The sequence below is a fragment of the Fukomys damarensis genome, unplaced genomic scaffold (genome assembly GCF_012274545.1).
Source record: "Fukomys damarensis isolate Sample0158 unplaced genomic scaffold, DMR_v1.0_HiC HiC_scaffold_7, whole genome shotgun sequence".
In the NCBI taxonomy this organism is placed as follows: domain Eukaryota; kingdom Metazoa; phylum Chordata; class Mammalia; order Rodentia; family Bathyergidae; genus Fukomys; species Fukomys damarensis.
The window spans coordinates 13805458-13829988 of NW_022900919.1; the positions used below are offsets into that span (position 1 = coordinate 13805458).

General features: G+C 40.3%; 1 protein-coding gene across 4 annotated transcripts in view; it reads right to left on the reverse strand.

Annotated features, from left to right (window-relative positions):
* Window positions 1-24531, reverse strand: part of Chd2 (chromodomain helicase DNA binding protein 2) — a 129404-nt gene that overhangs the window by 3896 nt on the left and 100977 nt on the right. For all 4 annotated transcript variants that reach the window (XM_010621005.3, XM_010621003.3, XM_010621004.3 and 1 more), the window contains 3 exons: window positions 21889-21988; window positions 19552-19762; window positions 4836-5082 (listed from right to left, as the gene is read on the reverse strand). In XM_010621005.3, coding sequence (XP_010619307.1) covers window positions 4836-5082; window positions 19552-19762; window positions 21889-21988 — 558 coding nt within the window. The remainder of the gene's footprint in view (window positions 1-4835; window positions 5083-19551; window positions 19763-21888; window positions 21989-24531) is intronic.

Genomic DNA, 24531 nt, shown 5'->3' on the forward strand with positions numbered 1-24531 from the left:
AAAAAAAAAAAAAAAAAATTTTTTACAACTTCAATAACCAGTAGGGAAATGTGTATCAAACCCACAGTGTTACCCTTTTACCTCTTTAAGCAAAGACAGCCTCTTTAATAAGTGGTTCTGGGATATCCACATGCAGAAGATTGAGTCTACACCCATAGATATCACCATGTACTAACCTAAAATCAAAATGGATCAAAGTGGTAAAACAGAAACAATCTGTTGGAAGATAAAATTCTGCCAGCTACTCCTCAAACAGAAGACTGACATCAAGAATATATAAAGAACTCAAAAAAAAAAAAAAATTAGACTTAAAAGGCCCAATCAAAAAATGGGCAACCAAAATGAACAGATACATCTCAGAAGTAGTACAAATAGCCAATTAAAAAAGGGGGGGGCGGGGATTTAGCTCAGCGGTTCGGTGGCCTGCCTTGCAAGTGCGAGGACCCGAGTTCAATCCCCGGTACCAGAAAAGAAAAGAAAAAATGCTCATCCTGGCTGGCCATCAGAGCAATGTAAATTAAAACTACATTGAGATACCATCTTATCCCAGGAAGAATGGCTATCATCAAAAAATCCAGTAACAAATGCTGGGAAGGATGAGGGAAAAAGGAACTCTTCTCTACGCTGTTGGTAGGAATGCAAATTAATACAACCACTTATGGAAATCAGTGTGAAGATTCCTCAAAACATTAAAACTAGAAATTCTATTTGACCCAGCTACCCTCCCTCTAGGGATCTCCCCAGAAGAGTTAAAAGTCTTCCTATTACCATGTTACATGCACACCCAAGTTTACTGCAGCACAATCTATGATAGTTAGATCTTGGAAAGAACATATATGTCTCCCAACAGATGAATGGATAAAGAAAATGTGGTATTTCTACACAGTGGAGTCTTGCACTGCCAATAAAGATGAACCTGAGGGACTCGTAGGTAAATGGACGCAACTTGAGACCACAATGTCAAGTAACGCAGACATACAAGGTTAAATATTATTATAGTGTCTCATGTACAAGAAACACAAAATATATTACTTCCCCAAATTACCTATTCCAATGGTTTAGGAAATATTTAATATATATGCTTATTTGTTTCATGTATACTAGTTTATCTTAGTTCACTGAAAAGAAATTCTTGTATTACTCTTTCTTCTTGTAAAAATCTTTTTAGTCTGCCTTGTATTCTAAATAACTTCTTTGAAGATACTGATACACTGTATATTATTACTATTATTTTGTTATGAAATTTTTATTTTTCATAAATTAAAAACACAGAAAACAAAACAAAAATAGCAACTATCTAGAGACAATAATTATTTTGTGAAAAAACAACCATGGACCAGGGATTTAGCTCAGTGGTTCCACCACCTGCCTGGCAAGTGCAAGGGATCCTGAGTTCGATCCCTGGTACCAAAAAAAAAAAAAAAAAAACTAAAAACAAAAACAAAATACTCAGGGCTAAAGTATCCCCTCAGAGCTGAAAAACTAAGAAAAGCCACATTTTAAGGACATCCCCAAAAGAGATACCATTTCAAGTACACTAAAATGGCTTTATTTAAAAAATAATGGTTAAAAAAATAGTAACAACATAAGTGTTGGAGAAATGTAGAAAAATTACAGCTTTTATACATTGCTGGTAGGAACAGAAAATGATTCAAATACTGTAGAAAAGTATTGGATGGTTCCTAAAATGTTAAAGAATTACAATATGAATTAATAATTCTACTCCTGGGTAAATACCGAAAGAACTAGAAATGGGTATATAAACAGATACTCTCACATCAATATTCACTGCATCATAATTCACAATGGCCAAAACACCGACCAGCAAAGGACTCAACAGAAGGTAGTACTTACACACAGTGTGGTATACAAGAGCACTTGGTCCTTAGGTGGAAGGACGCAATGATACCAGCTTCCATGTATACAAACTTCGAAACATTAAGTAAAAGAAATTGGACATCAAGTGCTACAGGATTCCTTCTACACACAACATTCAAACAGGCAAATCCCACAGACAGACTACGGACTGGTGGTTACCAAGGACCAAGAAAGAAACATGGTTATGGAGTTTTCTTGGAGGTGATAAAGGAGATGCAGAACTACACAGAAGTGACCGCGCAACACCTTGGCTGCACCAATGCCACTGCACCCTTCACTTGAAAATGGTTCACGTATGCAGTGTGCATTTCAGAGAGAGAGACTGAGTGACTTCAGGCTCTAGTCAAGATGGAATAATAGGGACGTGATTTACTCTCCTACCTGAATCAACCACAAAAAAAACAGGAAGACAGGGTTTTTAAGATACTGATGAAGAACAGTTCTCTTGAGGGACAGAGAATAATGAGATGAGTCTTCTAATAGCCGCTGATCACAACCCTCCAAGGCAGTGACATGGTGAGGGAGAAAGGCAGGGAGAAGCCACAGACTGCCAGGGAACCAAGGCAGGCAGAAGTGCAATCGCAGGGAGCTCTGCACAGAGGGAGAGGCCTGCAGATCTGCCATGACCCCCTTCAAGTACACGGCCCAGCAACACTCTGAAGGCATGTGAGGGAAGTGCCCAAGGCCAGGAGAAGCGCCCACACGAACAGAGGCAACAGTCCACACCAGCCAGACCAAACTCCAGATTCCACGGGCCGCGGGCAGAGTGCAATCAGGACCTGCTGCAAGGGCGTGCAACAACTAGCCCCCGAGTGAACACTGCTCTAACTCTGCCAAACAGAGTTGATGGGCTCGACCTGGAAAAATCAATGCTTCCAAATTACTTGTCTTACAATAAAGCCTCAGAATATTTATGGAAATGCAAATAGCACTGCACAAGGTCAATCTGACCTGGCATCTAATCAAAACTATCAGGCATGGAAATAAGCACAAGGGAAATAAGGCCTCTGAGAAGACCAATCAGTTAGGTCCAACTCAAAAGTATATAATCAATGAGCAGACAGGGACATGAAAACAGCTTTGATGACTATATTCCAGATTTTGGAAAGTCAGAGACATGGAAGACTAAAAAAGAAAATGAAGAAATGAAAGAAGAAGAAAAAAGACCCAAATACAACTTTTAGAACTTTTAGAGATAAAGCTATGAAATGTAAAATATTCTGGATGTTGCCATTATGAGACATTAGGAAAAAAATATTAGGAAGGCTGAAGATAAAGGAATAGAAACTACCCAAAATGAAACAAAAAACAATTGTGAATGAGCTGCAAGAAAACATCAAGCAAAATAAATATAGCTACAATTTCCAAAAGAAAGGAGGGAGCCAGAAAGGGTGTATGAAGAAGAGTGAAAAATTTTCTAAATTTTCTGGAAATAATAAGCCTACAGATCCAAGCAGCTCAACAATTCCCAAGCACAAGAAACTTGTGAAGGAAAAAAACATCATAAACAAAGATTAAAAAGGCAGCACTGCACAAGGAACAAACGGACTTTTTCCTCTTTTTGGTAGTATTCCCCAAAGCAGGGTTTCATGAATGCCAGGCACACATTCTACCACTGAGCCACATCCCCAGTCCACAACAGTATTTTTTCAACACAAATAATGCAGAGTAGAGACACATAAAGCACAGAAATTATTAATCTAAACATTTAGACCCAGCAAAAAAATTTTTCAAAAATGAAGGCACCAAAAAAATCCTTTTTAGACATACACTCAGAGGTGAAAGAATTTATCACTAGCAGACCCACAGGAAAACAAAAGTCCTTCAAGCAGAAAGAAAACAGACGGAAATACAGATCAGCACAAAGGGAGGCAGGGCAAGTGCCCACCCAAGTCAGACTGAAAACACGGAAGGGTGCAGCGATGGGAGGGACACAGCTGACTGAAGGCAGTTGCTGCTCAGCCAACACAGCCTGCGTTCCTAGATCTCCCAAATGATACCAGTACCAATGATACTCTCATTTGGTATCATGTGCATATGGTTATGCACATACCAGGTCACTGACATGTATGTGCATAACACTCCCCCCTTAAATGCATGTATAATCCAAAAAAAGCATGTCGTCAACCCAGAGAAAACCAAAACTACAGAGATTAAACACATAGCCAAATCCTGCATTCAGGGAGACCAGGTAAACCCTGTCAGACTTTCCCATACTTGCTATGTCTCACACTACAAAACCATGGCTCATCAGATTACTGGTGCTACATAGCAGGAGAGAGGGCACGACTTCTAAGGCAGGCACAGGCCTCTGTCACGAGGCAGGCAGGGACCACAGCCTGGTACTCATCTCCAAATGCCTGCTCCCTAATATGGCCGAGAGCTGAGTGCAGAGCTTAACAACTCTTGCTGCTGGCTCCAGTATTATGGCTACTGCTTGGCTAGATTTCCTTAAAGGGGAAAAAAAAACTTTTGTTGCTCAGGTGAAATAAAACACAAATGACTTCCTATGACCCAAGGAATAAAACATAAAGTCTATAACCTGGCATTCATCCCACCTGTCTATCTTCTAGGCAACCTCCCTGGAAGCTTATTCCTGGCCAGAGCCTGGCGAGCCTATTCCACTCCTCTCTGCCTACCTGACTCTCAGGGTCCAGATCAGGAAATCACTGGCTTCTCCTTTTCCTCTGCCTACAACAAAACTCCCAATCTCAAAAGAGTCTCCAAATTCCCCACTTCCGTCACCCAGAGCACAGGAGTGGCAGCGGGCTCTCATCGAGCTCCTCTAGCTCCCCAAAGACGCCTGGGCAGCAGTGACATCTGAGTAAACTCTAGACTGTGGCCGACACAAGGGAAGACATTCAGTTAATTATCTGACAGAAAACTACACGCGTGTGAATGTCACCATCTTTCCCTCCCACAGCCAGCCAGTTCCTGGGTCTCAGAGCTCCGCACACCTGTCGTAGTAGTCTCTATGGCCCCGGTGGTCTCGGTCGCTGCTGTATTGATCATAAGGTCTCTTCCTGGACAGATTGTTGGGCCGATAGCTTCCAGAACGGTGGGCATCCACATGTCGCCGGTCACCGTAGTGGTGGTCCTTGTACCAGTGCTGTTCGTACTGATGGTGCCGGTCACTGCCCCAGGGCGGATTGTTGTTGCCAGCACCATAGCTGAACTTTCGTTCCCTCTGCCAGTCTCCTCGTTCTGCAGGGAAAGAGTGATCTCATGACTACGAGAAATGGACGAATTTGACTTTCAGTGAAGTGTAAACTGAAAGAGTGACATGTTACAGAGAGCAAATTTCTTCCTTTTTGGCTTTGCGGCTGCTGGTTAACATACTAGTAATGAGTCCTAACATTTTCCCCTCCCCTCAAAGGCAAAAGAAAACCTGCCAAAACCGGATGTGGTGGCCCACCCCTGTAATCCCAGCACTCGGGAGGATGACACAGAGGATCGCTGTGAGGAGTTCGAGACCAGCCTGGGCTACATAGTGAGTTCCAGGTCAGTCTCAACTACATAGTGAGACCCTGTCTAAAAAAAAAAAAAACCTGCCACCTCTCCCCTCTCTTATCTGTACCTACTTCCCAATCTGTGGCAGACCCTTGAATGATGTTATTCGAAAATAGACACTTGCAAGCTGGAAAATAATACAGCAGTTTTACAGTGGCAAGATAACCCATTTACATCTCTGAAGTTTATTTTCCCTGCTGATACCGTCGTGGTTTCTGAAAATCTCTATCGACCACACTTACCAATTCTATTATTCTTCTCTAGACCACAACAAAACAGTGGACCTCCTTCTGTGAAAAGTAATTCCTTTAACTCTGGACTTGGTTCAGCATTCTAACCATTCAAGAAAATGACAAGGGGGGCCGGGGATTTAGCTCAGTGGTTCCGCCACCTGCCTCACAGGTGCAAGGACCAGAGTTTGATCCCCAGTAGCCCCCCCAAAAAAGAAAATGACAAACTAAAATCTATTAAACTTCTGTAGCCTCAATTTTCCTTTAAGAAAAACACTCACATTTACTTGACTCAGAAAAGGCAGTAAGAACACAGAAGCCCAGGGATGAAGGCTGAACAGCAGCACCACTCAAAGTACGTGTTTACCAGAACCTGTGAGTACTTGGAGACAGAGTGGACCTAGAGATGAGATTACCTTGGATTCAGGCAGGGCCCTAACTCCAGTGAGGTATCTTTCTGAAAGAAAGGCAGAGAGATAGGAGACACAGGAACAGCATGTGAAGAGGCAGTTGCTGCAAGCCAAGGCCCAGCCCTGCATTAAGACAGAAGGTAAGAAAAGGAGTGCAAGAGACTCTCCCTCCGGGCCTCAGAAGGAACCTACTCTGCTGACATTCTTTGTAGGCATCTGCCCTAAAATATTAACTATTATGCCACCCAATTCATGGAATTTTATATTTTATGTAGCTCTAGGATACTAATAAAGGAAATTAATAAGAAGGAACTATGTGGTGTCATGGAAAACTCCATGTCTTTTGTCCACAGCTGTCAAGATCAAAAACATGCCACCAATTGTGCTGGCCTTCTAGCATTTTTCTACACAGCCAAGCTATGCCACCAAAGAATCAAACCATGCAGCTCAGACACTGACCCATTAATATAACGTGCTGTCAACCAGTGGCTTAAGTTTAGTGTTGATCCCACTGGATCAGAGGACCACAAAGCTTTTGACTATTCAACTTTTTAAAATTGAACAAATAACAAAAAGAGACTGAAACATGTAAGGATCATTTGAAGAGAGCTTCAAATCAAATGCAAAGATTTCAGGGTGTCATTACCTGTGGCATAGCACAGACACTTACAAGTCATTTATAAATCAAACTGCTTTTTCTTTCTTCTTCAACTCTCTTTAGGCAGGTCACAGGTTAGAAACCACAGAACTATGAACACGTTCCCCACCGACCTGAATCATCAGTTGTTCATGCACGACTATCCCCCATCAGGAAGCCTGAAACACTGCTGGCAGCAGAGGCACAGTCATGGATGTACCAACAGTGCTTCAAGTCACCCAGCAGCAAGACATGTGAACCACAGCCCCATCCTGAAGACGTTCAAGAGCTAGGTAAGAAGTCCAAGGTTTAAATAAAAGAATGCTGTTAACTAAATAGGAAGTTGTTTTTAAACATTCAGAATACACATAAGTGACACCATACACAAAACCAGCCTAATATCCAAAGGTTAAGTATAGCTAATACAACTGGATCTAAGAACATGGGTCTATTTCTCATAATCCCGTACAGCAGCAGTACATAAGAGCTGTGTGATTCTGAGTAGAGGTCAAGAAGAATCTGGGCCTTCCACAGGAAGACCACCGCTGGAAGAATGAAAAACCTGCAGATTTGGCAGGGAGGTATGGTATGGGGTAAGAGTTTTTCTAGGCTGGAGTGAGCGGTGCTTTAAACACACTGCCTATAGCATCCATTCAATCTGCAAGAGCAGGAGGTTAAAAGGCTACTCTGAAAAGCAGAGCAGTTTGGGGACAGTTTCTTGGTGCTGCGGAGTCACAGATCAGAGGTGACAATGTGCAGGAGGGGACGGCAGTGCACCGTGAGGAGATAGGGCCAGGACAGCAGTGGGCAGAGAGGGCCAGGCTGAGAGCAGCTGCCTTCTTCCACATGGCCAGAGAAAGAGGGGCCGAGTTCTCTGGGAGGAGCAGCACCTAAAGCTTCTCCAAACTGTGGAATGCCACATTCCCCACTCAAGCAAGAATAACTGCATGCCAAAGGACAACTCTGTTATGACCAAAAACAAGGGAGAAAAACCTTAGAATAGTAAAACTCAAAATAATTATATATTAAAGGGGTTGGGACATCAAATGTTTTAAAATAACTAAAATACTTTTGAAAAGAGGAAAAGATAAGGAAAATGAAAAAAATTTTTTAAAAATTTGAGAATTTTATCGGAAGATTTCAACAATCTTTTTGAAAACTTCCAGAACTCAAGTTCAGAAAGAAATGTACTTTATTATGGAATATTTCAATCTTTATAAGATAAATTTTATGTTTTATCTGAAGCACACCTTTTAAGTCTTATTCTGTATTTTTCCCTTTCCTATTTTTATCTTTAAAAGCAATTCAAAATCACTGTACACTGTGTGAAGCAACAGGCAGTGGGTAAAGCACTAACTTCTCCAGCAATCTCCTTCCACCTGATCCTAAGGTGATGGTTATTAAGTCAGATATGAGCTTGAGACCCTCTGGCAGGCCCGCCCCTTTGGCCCAGTACAGCAGAGGAGCCCAGTCACACAGGCGCCAACACAGCAGTGTCCATGCCACCAGCCCCACCTCCCCACCCCCGTGTACAGGAAAAAGATGAGGCTCCTAGATGAAAATTGAAGCCCACTGGAATAGTGAAGGAAATCTCTAGTAAAGACACACCACACCACCATAGCTGGTCACAGATCTCAACCTGGGCCTTGCAGCCAGAAATCAGCCCGAACCTCAGGGGACAGCTGCTGACTTGCACAGGCTAATTAATTTAGACCTGCACACTCCTGCCCAAACTGTCTATTGTGTCAACAGAGGCATACCCTGGAGGCAGCCCTCTATTTCTAGTTTTTATTTTCAAATTAATATTTTTCTCTTTATCTTAAATCATTTAAAATTTTTTTTTTCTTTTCTCATTTTTTCCTTTATCTTCTTTCTCTCTCTGAACTTGATCTTCATTTCACTCCCTTTTTGTTCCAGTTCCTATGCTAATTCAACTTTATTTGTTCTCTTTTATAAATATATATATATTTATAAATTCTCTTTTCTTCTCTCAATTGCCACTAGTTTTAAAAGAAAGTGATTACAGCCTCTAGCCTCCCTATTACTGTTAGTTTGTTCTGTCTTCTCCTTTTCTTCAACAGCTTACTAGAGTTTCTGTGATCTTCCTGTGTCCTCTCTATCCCTCCTTCCCCAATTCCCTTCAAGTCCCCATCCTGAAGGGTAAAGTTGCTATAATGAAGAGGTTATTCACTATAAACATATTTTGGGCTGGTCCTCGATTTTGATTTAATTTACACAGTTAAAGGTGACAGATTAATAACTACCACAAAGAGTCGTTCACTAAGCTGTGCTTGATGCTTTTGTGTTGCTGATTTTATCACTTGGGCTACGGTGTTGTGATTGATCTAATCAGTTGTCCTTCCTGGTATAATGAAAATGAAATTGCCTCAGTCCTTAGAGATTCAAAACCTAAAGACCAGCCAGCAATTTAGCTCAGCGGTTTGGTGGCCTACCTTGCAAGCACAAGGACCCGAGTTCAATCCCGGTACCAAAAAAACAAACAAACAAAAAAAACAAAACGTAAGGACCAGGAGCCAGGGATTTGGCTCAGTGGTTCCGCTGCCTGTTTCACAAGCATAATGGCCTGAGTTCAATCCCTGGTACCAAAAAAAAAAAAAAAAAAAAAAAAAAAAAAAAAAAAAAAAAAAAACAAACAAAAAAAACTAAGGACCAGGACCAGCTATATCTGGAAGATTGAAGTATTAACCTAGGAATTAAACCAAGGACAGCACCAACAACAAAAACAGAAATGAGAAGACATTTACACAAGGCACAAACACAGACTTCCACCTCACCAAAAGTAAACTCCTGGGAAATGAGGTACAAAGTCTGACAGTCAACCATCCAGACTCCCTGAACCCATCCATAGCACAGGAAGTAACAAAGCAAATAAATGAAAAATTTAAACAGAAATCATTTCCCAGATAACTATAGAGATGGTGAGAAGAAAGACATGACTAGAGACTCTAGAACAGAAACAGATTTTTTAAAAAATAGATGAGCTCAGGACCATGATGGAAAGCATGAATGGCCAGCATAGGAAAGAAATGGAAACCATGAAACAGATTCAAACAGATATCCAGGAGATTAAAAATTCTGCAGAAAGCATTCACAACAGAATGAACGAATGTGAAGATAGAATTTCAGATATAGAAGACAGGATTGCAGTCTGTAACCATGAAAAGAGAGACTTCTTAAAAACAGTAAGGGATCTTGCGAAATCAATCCAACAACTCTTAGATGATGCAAAGAAGAATACTTATAAGACTGATACAATCCATAAAGTAGCAGGAGAAAGTACAAATGACATTTTAAAAAAAAAACAAAACTGTTCACAGAATTCATGACAGAAAACTTTCCAGAGGGGAAGAATTTGACATACAGAGATCCCGGAAACCCAAGAGAAGAACAAAATACTACAAGCAGTTAGAGAAAAGAAATAAATCACATGTAAAGGAAAGCCCATCAGAATCATGGCAGACTTTTCAACACAAACCCTCAAGTCAAGGAGAGCCTGGGGTGAGGCATTTTAAGTCCTAAAAGAAAACAACCTCCAACCTAGACTGATGTATCCTACAAAACTATTTTTCAAAATTGATGGGGAAATAAGATACTTCTACAACAAAGAACACATGAGAAATTTCATAAACAGCAAACCTGACACTCCAAACACTTCTAAACAATATCCTGGAAAAAGAAAATGAAGGCCACAACTCCATATGGGCCAACAGAACAGATATACCAGGCAAGAAATTAAAGGGAGAGAGAAAAAAATAAAAACTAAAAGAACCAACAAGAGAAAAATAATGTGCCAATGAAAAGTGAATATACAACAGTTATAACCATCAATGGCCTAAATTCACCAATCAAGATAAATAGGCTGGCAGAATGGATTAAGAAGCAAAGTCCAACAATATGCTATATATAAGAAACCCACTAATCCACAAAAAAAATTCATTCACAGACTGAAAGTAAAAGGATAGAAAACAGTTCTCTATGCAACAGGAGGCCGGTAAAGAGTGGGGATAGCTATTTTATTTGCAGACAGAGCAGATTTCAAACCAAAATTAATTAAGACAGACAAAGAAGGCCACTACATCCTTGTAAACAGCACAGTACAAGAGGAAGAAATAGGAGTCATAAACATATGCATTTATGCACAGAATATTAATGCCCCCAACTATACAAAACAAATATTAATGGATATGAAAAACGAAATAAGCACTAATAAATTGTACTGGGTGAACTTCAATACTCCACTGACACAAACAGACAGATCATCCAGACAAAAAATCAACAATGAAATAACAGAACTGAACCAAGTCTTAGAACAAACGGACTTAGGAGATTTCTAAAGTGTATCACCCCACAAAATCAGAATACACATCTTTTCAGCTGCACACAGGTCATCCTCCAAAACAGACTATCTGCTATGTCACAGAACATGCTTAAGTAAATGCAAAGGAACTGAAATTATCACTGGTATATTATCAGACCATAGTGCAATTAAACTGGAGATCAACAGCCTAAGAAACTGCAAGAACTTCACAAACACATGGAAATTAAGTAACACCCCGCTGAAGAACCACTGGGTCACAGAGGAAATTAAAAGAAGAAATTAGACAGCTTCTACAATTAAGTGATAATGCCAATACAACATACAGGAAGCTATGGATCACAATGAAAGCAGTTCTACAAGGGAAATTCATAGCAGTTAATGCCCACACTAGGAAAACAGAGAGAGCTCAAATAAACAACCTAATGCTTAACCTTAAGCTCCTAGAAAAAGAAGAGTAAGACAAATCAAACCAAAACCTCATACAAGGGATGAAATTATGCATACCAGAGCAGAAATTAAGGCAATGGAGACAAAGAGAATGATTTTTTTTTTTTAAAAATCAGTAAACGAAGAGTAGGTTTTTTGAAAGAATAAATAAAACTGATAAACCCTTAGCCAACCTTATCCAAAAAAGGAAAGAAAAAGCTCAAATTCATGCAATTAGGATTGGAAAAGGTGAAGTCACAACTAATCCAGGAGAAATCCTGAGGATCATCAATAGCTACTTCAAAAACCTGTATGCTAGCAAAATGGTAAATACAGAAGAAATGGACAGATTCCTAGATACACATGAACTTCCAAAGAAAAATGAAGAAGATATAAAAAGTCTAAACACCACAATTACATTCAGTGAAATTGAAAATGCAATTAAAACATTACCAACAAAGAAAAGCCCAGGTCCTGATGGCTTCACTGCTGAACTACAAGACATTCTGAGAAGAACTATCACCACTACTCTTTCAACTCTTCAATAAAATTGAAAAGGAAGCAATACTTCCAAATTCATTCCTGGAAGCAAGTGTTACTTTGATTCCAAAATCAGGGAAAGACTCAACCAAAAAAGAGAACTACAGGCTAATCTCCCTAATGAACATAGATGCAAAAATCCTCAATGAGATTCTAGCAAACAGAATACAGAACATCATCAAGATCATACACCCTGACCAAGCTGGATTTATCCCAGGGATGCAAGGATGGTTCAACATATGTAAATCAATAAACATAATACACTATATTAACAGAGTCAAGGACAAAAACCGTATGATCATCTCAAAAAATGCAGAAAAAGTATTCAACAAAATTCAACACCCATTCATGATAAAAACCTTACAGAAAATTGAAATAGATGGTCTTTATCTCAACCTGATAAAGACTATCTATGAAAAACCAACAGCCGATATCATGGTCAAAAAACGGGAAAATCTTCACACCTTTACGCTAAAATCAGGAACAAGACAAGGATATCCATTATCACCACTCCTGTTCATTATAGTTCTAGAAATATCAGCCACAGCAATCAGACAAAAGAAATAAAAGTAATAAAGACAGGAAAGGAATTAGTTAAACTGTCACTATTTGCTGATGATATGATATTCTACATAAAAGACCAAAAAACTCTGCCAAAAGACTTGTAGACTTAATTGACAGATTCAGTAGAGTAGCGATACAAGGTCAACACTAAAAAATCAACAGCCTTCTTGTACACAAATAATGGACTCACTGAGAGAGAAATTAGGGAAACAATTCCTTTTACAATAATGTCCAAAAAAAAAAAAGAAAGAAAGAAATATCTAGGAATCAATCTAATGAAGGAAGTAAAAGACCTCTACATTGAAATCTACCACACTCTGAAAAAAGAGATAGAAGAGGATACAAGAAAATGGAAAGATACCCTTTGCACATGGGTAGGAAGACTCAACATAGTGAAAATGGCCATACTTCCAAAACTTCTATACAGTTTCAATGCAATCCCGATTGAAATCCCAATCGTGTATTTCATAGAACTTGAGAAAACAATTCAAAAATTCATTTGGAACCAAAAGAGACCTAAAATAGCAAAAGCCATTCTGGGCAATAGAGACATGGCAGGGGGTATCATAATTTCCAATGTGAAACGATACTACATCAATCCCCAGTACCAAAAAGAACCCCCAAAAAACCATACTACAAAGCCACTTTGGTAAAAACAGCATGGTATTGGCAAAGAAACAGACCCAAGGATCAATTAAATAGATTAGAAGATGCAGAAACACCACCAGACATACTCAGCTACCTCATCTTTGACAAAGGAGCCAATCATCCTCACTGGAAAATAGCCTTTTCAATAAAGGGTGTTGGAAAAACTAGCTTTCAATTTGCCAAAGATTATCCTGTCTTTCACCATGCACTACACTAAAATCCAAGCAGATTAAAGATCAAAATATCAAAAGAGAAATACCTAACTTACTGCAAAATATATTAGGTAGAACTCTCAAAGACAATGGCATAGGAAAAGACTTTATAGGGGCCAGGGATTTAGCGCAGTGGTTTCACCGCCTGCTTTGCAAGTGCAAGGTCCCAAGTTTGATCCCTGGTACCATAGGGAAAAAAAAACAAAAAACAAAAGACCTTATAAACAATTCCTCAGCAGCATAAAAACTTGCACAAAGAATCAACAACTGGGATTTCATTGTATTAAAAAGTGTTTGCAGGGCCAGGTATTTAGCTCAGTGGTTCTGCTGCCCGCCTTGCAAGTACAAGGACCTGAGTTCAATCTCTGGTACCAAAAAAAAAAAGTTTTTGCAGTGCAAGAGAAATCACCAACAGAGCTGAAAGACAACCTACAAGGTGGGAAAAAATTTATACCAGCTACTTTTCAGACAAAGGAATACTACCTATATAAAGGACTAAAAAAAAAAAATAGCCGGGGATTTAGCTCAGTGGTTCGGTGGCCTGCCTTGTAAGTGCAAGGACCTCAGTTCAATCCCCAGTACCAAAAAAAAAAAAAAAAAAAAAGAACTAAAAAAAAAAGATTCCCCCCAAATCTGAAATGAATAGTCATTTCTCAGACAACTAAAGCAGCAAATAAATATATGAAAAAATGTTCAACATCACTGGTCATTTGAGAGATGCAGATGAAAACAACTCTGAGATTTCACCTCACCCCAGAAAGAATGGCTGCTATCAAGAAATCAATACCAAATGATGGCAGGACTATAGAGAGAAAGGACCCTTCTCCATTGTTGGTGGGAGTGCAGACTGGTGTAACCACGATGGAAATCAGTAAGTAGATACCTCAAAGAACTAGGATTAAAGGTCCCATTTGACCCAGCCATCCCTCTGCTGGGTATCTTTCCAAAAGAATTAAAGGAATCATACCACAACGATGTATGTGCACCTGTGTTTATAGCAGCACAGTTTGTAATGGCTAAAACTTGGAAACAGCCCAAATGCCCATCAACTGGAGACTGGATAAAGATGTGGTTTTTCTATAAAATGAAGTAATACTCAGCCATAAAGAATGAGAAACTAAGAGACATTTATAGCTAAGTGGATGCACATTGAGGCTATACTCTTTTTCTTCATACTGCGGATCGAACTCGGGTCCTTGAGCTTTCAAGGCAGGTGGCGGAACCACTTAAATCCCGGTCCGGGGCTATACTCTGAAGTGAAATAAACACTTGAGTAAATACCGAATAGTTTCTCTACTGTAAAAAAACTAAATGTGCAAACAGGGTTCAAATGGTATAACTGATAGCGTGAAATAGGAAGAAAATTGCTAAAGGGGAAGTGGAAAGGGGAGGGGAAAGGAAATAAGGGGAAAAAATAGAATCAAAGTCTTTGTAAATAGGGAAGGGTGAAGTGGGTGAAAAGGGCAGCGAAATGGGGAAAAAGTAACAACCAAGACATATCATGTAAAGGTACAAGATCCCAATGATAAATGTAACTGTAACGTTTGTTTTAAATGTACCAATAAACTGAATGGGGAGAAAAAGAGTCAGATGTGCTTTCACATCTTTCTGAGGCTCAGACAAACATATGGTTCAAAAATAAATTATGGAAACCAGTTTGATGGTTCCTCAAAAGCTAGACAGAAAACCTACAGCAATTCCACTCCAGGGTATATAGGTTAAACAAAAGTACTCGGGGCTAAGGATGTAGTTCATTGGTAGAGCACTTGTCTAGAATGAATGAATCAAACTCCCGCATCACAAAACACACACACAGTCTCTCTCTCTTTAAATATTTTCATGCATGGGCCGGTGATTTAGCTCAGTGGTTCTGCCACCTGCCTCAAAAAGGCAAGGATGCGAGTTTGATCCCCAGTACCACACACACAAAAAATCTTCACAAAAATGTCTACATTAATATTATTTACAAGTTTAAAGTACAAACAACCCAAATGTCCGTCAATGAATGAACAAACCATGGTAAATCTATGCAATGGAATATTATCCTGCCGTAAAAAGGAACTGCGTACTGATACATGCTACAATGTGGGTGAACTTTACAAGCATGCTAAGTGAAAGAAGGGTCACAAAATACAGTATGGTTCTGATTACATGATATATTTAGAACAGGCCCAGGGATTTAGCTCAGCGGCACTGTGCCTGCCTCACCAGCACAAGGTCCTGAGTTTGATCCCCAGTACATTAAAAAAAAAGGTATTCAGAACAGGCTGATTGATAGAGGCAGATACAGACTGGCAGCTGACAGGGATGGGGAACTGCGGGACACTGCTTAATGGCATGGGGTTTCCATTTGGGATGACAGAGCTGTGGAGTTAGATACTGGTGGCTGTGTGACATTCTGAATGTTCACTAGTAACACTGAACAATTTACAAATGGTGACACTTATGTGAGTATCACTTCCATGAATCAAAGTACACACATATACACAGATTTTGACTCTTGCTACTGCTTATTTTTCCAAATTTAATGAAAAAAAGCCAGCTTATTCTGTTCCTCACAACTGTTTTTCCCCCTTCTTAGCTCCCCAAAGGGCTTACTGCTGTCAAAGGCTTACACAGAACTAGATATTTCAGATTATTTTCTAAAAGACTATAATCTTCCTACTCAAAAAATCCCTAGTTTTAGAAACCAATGTGCATTTCTCCTTTTTTGTTTTTGTTTTTGTTTTGTTAGTACCGGGGACTGAACTCAGAACCTTATGCTTGCTGAGCAGGCTGTGTGCCACTGAGCTACATTCCCCATCTGCAACTGAATGGGTAAAAAACCTGCTCAATCTAGTAACTAGGCTGGTTGTCTTGGCAGTTTGCACTTTCTTCTAAAGGAATTCCTTATCCCTAACCTCTGCCCATGTTAAAAGTGCTCAAGCTCTATAGAATCTGGGGCCTTTACAGCAAATTAAATTTCTAGCCTCCTCTTTCTTTACTTTTTTTTTTTGGTATCAGGGATCGAACTCGGGACCTTGCACATGCGAGGCAGTTGCAGCACCACTGAGCTAGATCCCTGGTCCCCTACAGAATTTTATATTCTTTTGCTAACCAAATCTTCAAAACTTTAATTCCATCTCTATTAATTTTGAACATTTCATAAAACCAAATTTTAAAATATATTTTACAAATAAAAATTATATAGTATATATTTATCATGTATATGTTTTGAAATGTGTGTACTTATGGAATGCTTAAAATCTAGCCAACTAACATTATTTCATATATTTATTTTTTGTAGTGAGGTCATTCAACATCTCTCCATGGTTTTGCAAGAAGATAATGCAATGTTATTAACTACAGTCACCACTTGTACAACTTATCTCTTAAATTTATTTTGTGTATCTAACTGAAATTTTATATCCTTTGACCATCATTTCCTCCAAATCCACTCGGGGATCCTCAGCCCCTGGTAACCACTATTCTACCACTGACTCAACTTTTCAGATTCTCTACAGAAGTGAAAGAACATATAGTATCTGTCTCTTTGTGCCTTTTTTTTTTTTCTGTGCCTTTCCTATGGCATTGAACATAATATCCTCTGGGTTCATCCACATGCTACAAATGGCGGGATTTCATTTTTGCTGCATAGTATTCCACTGTGTACATATGCCACATTTTCTTTATCCACTCGTTTCCTGGTTGATTCCATATCATAGCTATTGTGTTCTTTTTTATGGAGGGTTCAGGGAATTGAACTCGGGACCTGTGTTTGTGAGTCAGGCAGCAGCACCACTGAGCTAAATGCCCAGCTCAGCTACTGTGAAAAGACATGCTACAATAACACAGGCATACAGAAATCTCTTCAATATGCATGGTATGACAGAAAGATACAGTGTGTTTACATTTTCCAAAAAACTTATTGTAGTACAAGACACACTGCCATTAAACCCCCTCAAATACACTTGTGTCTTCAGTTGCATTGTTGTAGCTGCCCTGATGTCCTGCATCACTTCAAAACATTTACCTTCCACGATCATTTTGATCTTGGGGAAGAGCCACAAGTCATACTGTGCCGACTTGGTGAGTAAGGTAGACGAGGACACGCCGCACTGTTCTCACAAACCCGCATTCCCCCGGATGGCACCTGCCAGCCCCATTCACTAGATTTCTATCGGAACACCAAGGCACGGAAGAGGACTTCCAGAACTACTTTGGAAAGTGCCATCAACGATAGGGTAAGTGTATCTTAGACGGGGCAGTGTTTTGAGGAAGACTGATGGCAATGTGGCTTTCATGGTAGTAAATTTTTAAAAAATATTCCCCATATTCTTTGATTATTCCTTGCATCAATTTCTTTTCATTTGAATTATACACAACAGCGAGATACGTGGGTCACACCCTGGTGCAAGTTTTAGTTGTTAGGAACCTCCACACTCTTTTTCATAATGGTTGTTCTAATTTAAATTCACTCGGCCGGGTTTGGTGGTGCACGCCTGTAATCCCAGCAGTTGGGAGGCTGAGGCAGGAGGATCGCTGTGAGTTCGAGACCAGCCTGGGCTACACAGTGAGTTCCAGGTCAGTCTCAACTCCATAGTGAGACCCTGTCTCAAAAAATAAATAAATGAATGAATGAATGAATGAATGAATTCCCACAAATTGCAAGGACTTTTCCCCACATCCTTGCCAACCCTTGTTATCATTTTTTTTTTCTTTTTTTTTTTAAAAAAAAATTTTTTTTTTTGGACAGAGGGTCTCACTTTGTACTTGAGACGACCTGGAACTCACTATGTAGCCCAGGCTGGCTTCAAACTCACAGCAATCCTCCTGCCTCAGCCTCCTGAGTGCTGGGATTACAGGAGTGTGCCACCATGCCCACCTCTTGTTATCATTTTGATAATGGCCATTCTAGCAGGTATAAGGATGCCACTCATTGTAGCTTAAATTTATATCTCCTTGAATACTAATGTTGAGCATTTTTTGTGTACCTCTTGGCCACTGTTAAATGCCTTCTGTTAAATCAAACTTTTGAAACTAAGAGGTCTCTGAAGGAAAGGTTTAACTGAGCTTTAACTGCCAGCCAAAGGAAAGGCTTAACTGCCAGCCAAAAGGTCAAAGGGCCAGTCCTGGGAGAAATTCTCTAAACCACCAGAAGCATGGCCAGAGAGCAGTTGCAAAAGTTCCCTGGACCTAAAGGGCTAGGATGTTTTATAATAAAATTCTGGGGAGAAGAGAAACTGTTTACACTGAACCTACACTGGTTGTAGATAAAAGAGGCAGGACAACAGGAAGTGGGCAAAGTCCTAGGAAAAGAAGTTAGTCCATAAAGAGAAGTTTTTGCAGTTTCTTGGTTGGTTCCAAAAACAGAATATGCAATGGACTTGAAGGGTAATGTTCAGCATACAGCAAAGGAGCAGCTATTTCAGTTTTCTTTGTTGATAAGTGAGAAGCTGTGAGGTAAAATCACCTTTTCTTACCTGTCTCCTCTTCCATCCTCTGCCTATAACTTGGAACATCTCAGAATTCTTCTCATCACTTTTTGTGAGAAATGCCTACCCAGATCTTTGTCCAATTTTTAATCAGGTCATTTTCTTGCTACTGAGTTCCTGATACATTTTATCAGATGTATGGTTTTTATATCCTTTCACTGCATAGGTTATTCTCTTTATTCTACTCTTTCTTCTTTGGTCGTTTATCTGTTTGGTTATCATTTTGTTATCAATTTAACAAGACTTCTTCTTCTTCTTTTTTTTTGAGACAGGGTCTCACTATGTAGTTGAGACTGCCCTGGGACTCACTATATACCCAGGCTGGTCTTGAACTCAGAGTGATCCTCCTGCCTCAGCCTCCCAAGTGCTGGGATTACAGGCGTGCGCCACCATGCCCAGCTTAACAAGACTTCTTTATACTAGCATTTTAGCCATTGACCTGTCACAGAATGTATGTTTTTCCCTACATCTACCATCATTTGTCTTTTATTTATGGGATCTATGTTTTTCTGAAAAGTAGAGAAAGTCTTTTGGATCTTTATTTCATGCTTTATGTCACCAAGAAAGAGAAGAAAATAAAGTCTTGGAGACAAATAAAGCACAAAGGTCCATCTGTAGTCTTTGGAAAATGAAATGACTGGGAGTTTTTGGCACTTCTTTTAAAGTTATACTTAATGGCCTACCTGCATTAAAATGTCTTTTGTTGGGGTGACTGTAGTTATCTCTTGGGTGTCCGTGCATTTGTGGGCCATGGGAGGCAGGCAAATGAGGCTTCTGAGGGTGAAGGCTGTGTGAGGTATGAGACTGAGATAGCAGAGAATCCCGACTTGAACTCGAGGCCTCTGGTCGAAATGGTTTCTTACCACCAATCATGTCATCTTTCTTCCTTTGTTCCTGTAAAGGAAAACCAAAACATCTCAAGGCGCCACGTTTAATTCCTGAGTATAAAATAAAGACCTTATCTCTAAATACTTTCCTGCATTCCTGACTTTTAACGTAAGCTTTATTACCTTCTTAACAAGATATGCTTGTCACTTCCAAGAAGCTCTTCAGCCTAACAGAGATCCATTAGCTGAGTTTAACCTACTACATCCCAGCAGGAAAACCAACCTCCACTGGCAAGTGCTGGTGAGAATGCAGGCAGGACTGGCAAGAGCCGCTGGGCATGAGGGAACCAGCAACCCGGCTGTCAGCATCTCACAGAACCATCCAGGACCATGAGAAACCAGGACTGCCAAGTTTCCCAGCCACCTAGAGCAATCTCTGACCTCCCAGGGAGAACTAGTTTCTACACCAAACCATCAAGCTAAAGAGCAAAAGACTGGAGTAACTTTACTCTTTTATCACACAAGTAAAATGCTCAATACAAAAGCAATCAAGGGCTGCGGATCTAGCTCAGTGGTTCCAGTGCCTGCTTCATAAGCGCAAGGACACGAGTTCAATCCCCAGTACCAAATAAATGAAAGAATGAATGAATGCATCATAAAATGAACAAACAGAAATGAAAATTGTCCTAAAATCTAATCACCAAGGAAATGACTGTTAAGCTTTTTGCGTGTTTATACAGATAATAATGCAAAAACATTATTTAGTATTGTTTTCCACTTAATATATTTGCAAAAATCATCCCATAGCACAATCTATTTAACCTATTTCTTACTGTTGGTCTTCTAAGTCATTTCCATTAGATACATGTTTAAATTAAATGGTAAAGAGCAGAATTATATGTTATCTTTTGAACTATCTCTAAAACTATCCTCCAAAAATTTTATGACAATTTATCTCCCAACTAGTAGGATATCACTTTTTTTTGGGGGGTGCCGGGGATCGAACTCAGGTCCTTGGGCTTGCAAGGCAGGCCACCAAACCACTGAGCTAAATCCCCAGCCCCCGATATCACTATTTTTTAAATCATACTAACATCTGATAAGTAATGAAGCCCTTTACCATTATGCTCCCAACTTCAGACCTTTATTCTAACTTTCACTCCTAAGGGTCTTTCCCAAAATTCTGTTCCCTCTTCTGGCCGCTTCTGACTTCTTTCAGAGACCTTTTTTACAATATATAAATTCTGCATTAATAGTGTATTAGTACATTATTCCTCTATAATACTGCTATAGCATACTATTTTTTTGGTAATGGGGATCAAACTCGGGTCCTTGTGATTGCGAGGCAGGTGGCAGAACCACTGAGCTAAATCCCCAGCCCTACAGCATACTCTTTTGAGTTAAACTGTAAACCACCTGAGGTTATTGCTTCTAAGCCAGCAGAGCACTGGGAACACCCTAAGCTCACACAACAAATACATCCGAGTGTGATCTTGCCCCAGGCACCACTCCAAGCACTGAGGCAGCAGCAGGAGATGAGACAGAATCTCTGCTCCACGGAGCTCACACATCAGTGTTCTGGACTGGCCCTACATGGATGCTCTGTGTGGGGCCCACACAGCAAGTCAGCGGATCTTCACACCGCCGTGCCCTGCAGCAGGTCACTTCAGCACCTCTGGCACCTTCTCACGTGTGCTTCTTGAAGGGAGCAGCTGGGACCCCTCTAAATACAAACATTTGGACAACAGCAAGTACACAGCCCAGCAAAGAACAGGAAAAGTATTTTCTGCGCAGAATCCTGCTATCTATTAGGAGCCACATTTTCAAGCTACCGTAAGACATGTGCACACAGAAGAGGAGACCTGCTGAATAAATGAATATGAGAACACAAGGTAATGAATCCTTCTCACAATCTTAAAACCCTGGCTCCAACATATAGCCTACTCACCCTATAAGCAGTAGTCTTGCCATGTGAGTACTGTGGGATATACTGAGAAACTCTCCACTTAACACAGTGCAAGAGCACACTATACAGGATGAGATGGGCTGCAGTCCACACACTGTGCTCTGGGGGCAGCTTTCATTACCTAGCTAGGACCTGCACCTCTATCTGTACAGCAAGCAGTGATAACCCACAATCCTATCATCCCTACTCCTCAAAAACCAACAAGCAGGATTAAATCTGTAATTTACCTCCTCTTCTTGAGATCTTTTCTTATGAGCCATCTTGTATAACTTATGTAGTTTTCGAGCATCAAATTCTGTAAACTTGGAAACAAAAATCCATAGGTTTCTTAAAAAAAAAAAAAAAAAATTAACAGTCTTGGTAATTAGAGAATTAGCCCAGTAATTTTTTATTCACTTTACACATGCCAAACTATTTGATTTTGCTGCAGAGCGAGTCTGACATGGCTGCATGGCCCCGTGCCATGGCAGAGTGGCTGTAGCTGTGGGGCTCTGGTTCTCCGCGGGAGTCCAGAAGTGTGTCATGGTCAGCAGGCAACACAGAGCACTCTTGAGACTGGATTCCAAGTAACCGTAAACCCTACATCTTCACTTTGTCCCGGATCCGGCTGAGTGTAAACCTCGGAATCTTAAGGGCTGGCCTGAACTCTTTATTTCAAAAGATACTATTCAATTGGAAGCTATTTTTCTACACAGATTTTTTTTTTTTTTATAAACTAAGCTAAAATTAAGTTTTGTATTCATTACGATCCCTACCCCTCCCCCATCCTCAGTGCCCCCCAACAGAGTCTGTGGAAGATTTAGTACTTGGCTCTGAGGTCGCCAGTTGTAATAGTCTATTTTGCATATGAAAGTTTGTATTTAACTTTTTGTTCATTGAAACCTTACAAATGTTGTCATGTATTTTTATCTTTAGAAAGGTTAGAGTTGGTCAGCACCTATTTTGCAAGACCTAGTGCCTGGTGTTGCTTTTATGATGTAATAAAGGCCTTCTGGCAGAACCGGAAAGAAAAAAATTTTTTTGCTGTGGAATACTCTCCAACTGTAGAAACTGAAGTTATGGGAACATTCTCAACAACTTTTACACTTCTACCAAAAGAAATGGACTAAAAGGTCTTGAGACCCAGGTTCTGTCAACAGTCAAACCCCCAAATTTACATCAGTGGCATCTGCTACTGCAGCCCTTTAAGTTTTCCTCTCTGCCTTCTCTGTTTTCAATCCATCTTCAGTGCCATTTCCTAGGCTGGAATCTCCATTTACTTGTCATCTCTGTGTCGCCACCCTTCTTTCCTCCGAGTTATCACCTCCAAGCCTGACATGTCTCTTAAACTCTCAGTGGCTCCTCCTAATGCCACCATGTTCTCCCTGATGGCACCACTGCACTGTAGGGACGGTACAGGACTAAGCAGGTGTAGGTACCGTGTGTGGGAGAGTCTCACACCACTTCAAGCTTCCCAGTGGGCAGTTTCTCCATTCCATGCCCTTGACAGAACACCTGTACAGGTTCCCTAACAACAAATCTACTGTGTCAGGTGGAAAGCCATTTACTTTGCTAAGGTCTCCTATAAAGAGGTTCACTCTTTTGAACAAATTGCCTTTAAGTACTAAATACCTCTCATTCTCACTGCCTCTCCTTTCTTCCTTGGAGATGGGGTTGAAGGTTTTACATTTTTTTAGAGACCAAGTCTATGTAAATTACACCAACCCTGAACTCACTCTATAGCTTAAGCTGTCCTCCAACTTTCAACAACCCGTCTCAGCCTCCTGGGTGCTGGGATCACAGACATGTGTCAACACATCCAACTCCTCGCTGTCCCACTTTCAAACTTTTGCTGAAGCCTGAGAGCCCTGCTCATCCAAGCAGTTCCACCAGCTTGTCTATGAGCAGCTGCAGTGCACCTGCCTACCTCTCAGAAGACCTCCCTCCCTGACTCCTTTCTGTAGGTATCTTGTTCTTGGAATCTGCATTATCTGATCTTGCATTTATCACTTGTGATGGCCAGTCTCCCAGAAGTCTTACCTTATACTATTTTTGACTCCTAAGGACTTTTGTATGACCTACTGCTAGCCAAAATCAAATATTACTGGGGTACATCCCAGGCAGGCCACACAGGCATACCCAAGTGCACAGTAGGAAGCCTTCATGAACTTATGCACTAGGAGGATATTTTGCTGTCTTCTGTTCAGGTAAAAAGGAAGCCGTATGCTCTAGGTAAAGGAGGAAGTTGCTAACACTGCTAAGAAGAAAGGAAATAGCATTTTAAAAACTATTTTATTTCTATGGAGAACTTTTCTTAAAGCCATTTCTCATTTTTAAAACCAATCTGTGCATGACAGTGTACACCTGTAATGCCAGCACTCAGGTGGTTGAGGCAACACAATCTTGAGTTCAAGGCCAGCCTGGGCTACACAGTGAGACCATGGTTTAAATAAACTGGATGAGAAAGGTAATTTCACTGAACATAAAGTACCTGGGTTCAAAGTAGCGGAGGTTTATGGAAAGAAACTTCATGTTACAATTGTCTTTTACAAATGCCAGCCATATCTCCTCAAAATAACAAAAGTGGGCCAGGGATTTAGCTCAGTGGTTCCAGCACCTGCCTCACAAGCACAAGGACCCAAGTTTGATCTCCAGTACAAAAAAAAAAATCATAATTTAAAGCTTATGGGCCAGGGATTTAACTCAGTGGTGCTACCGCCTGCCTCGCAAGCACAAGGACCTGAATTTTATCCCTGGTTAAAAAAAAAATCAAAAGTGATATTGAGCATCTTCAATCTGAGTATCTTAAGCCATGTGAGTACTGACCTGAGAGCAAAGTGGAAAATTCCACACCTGACCTCATGTGATGGGGTCACTGACAAAATGCAGGT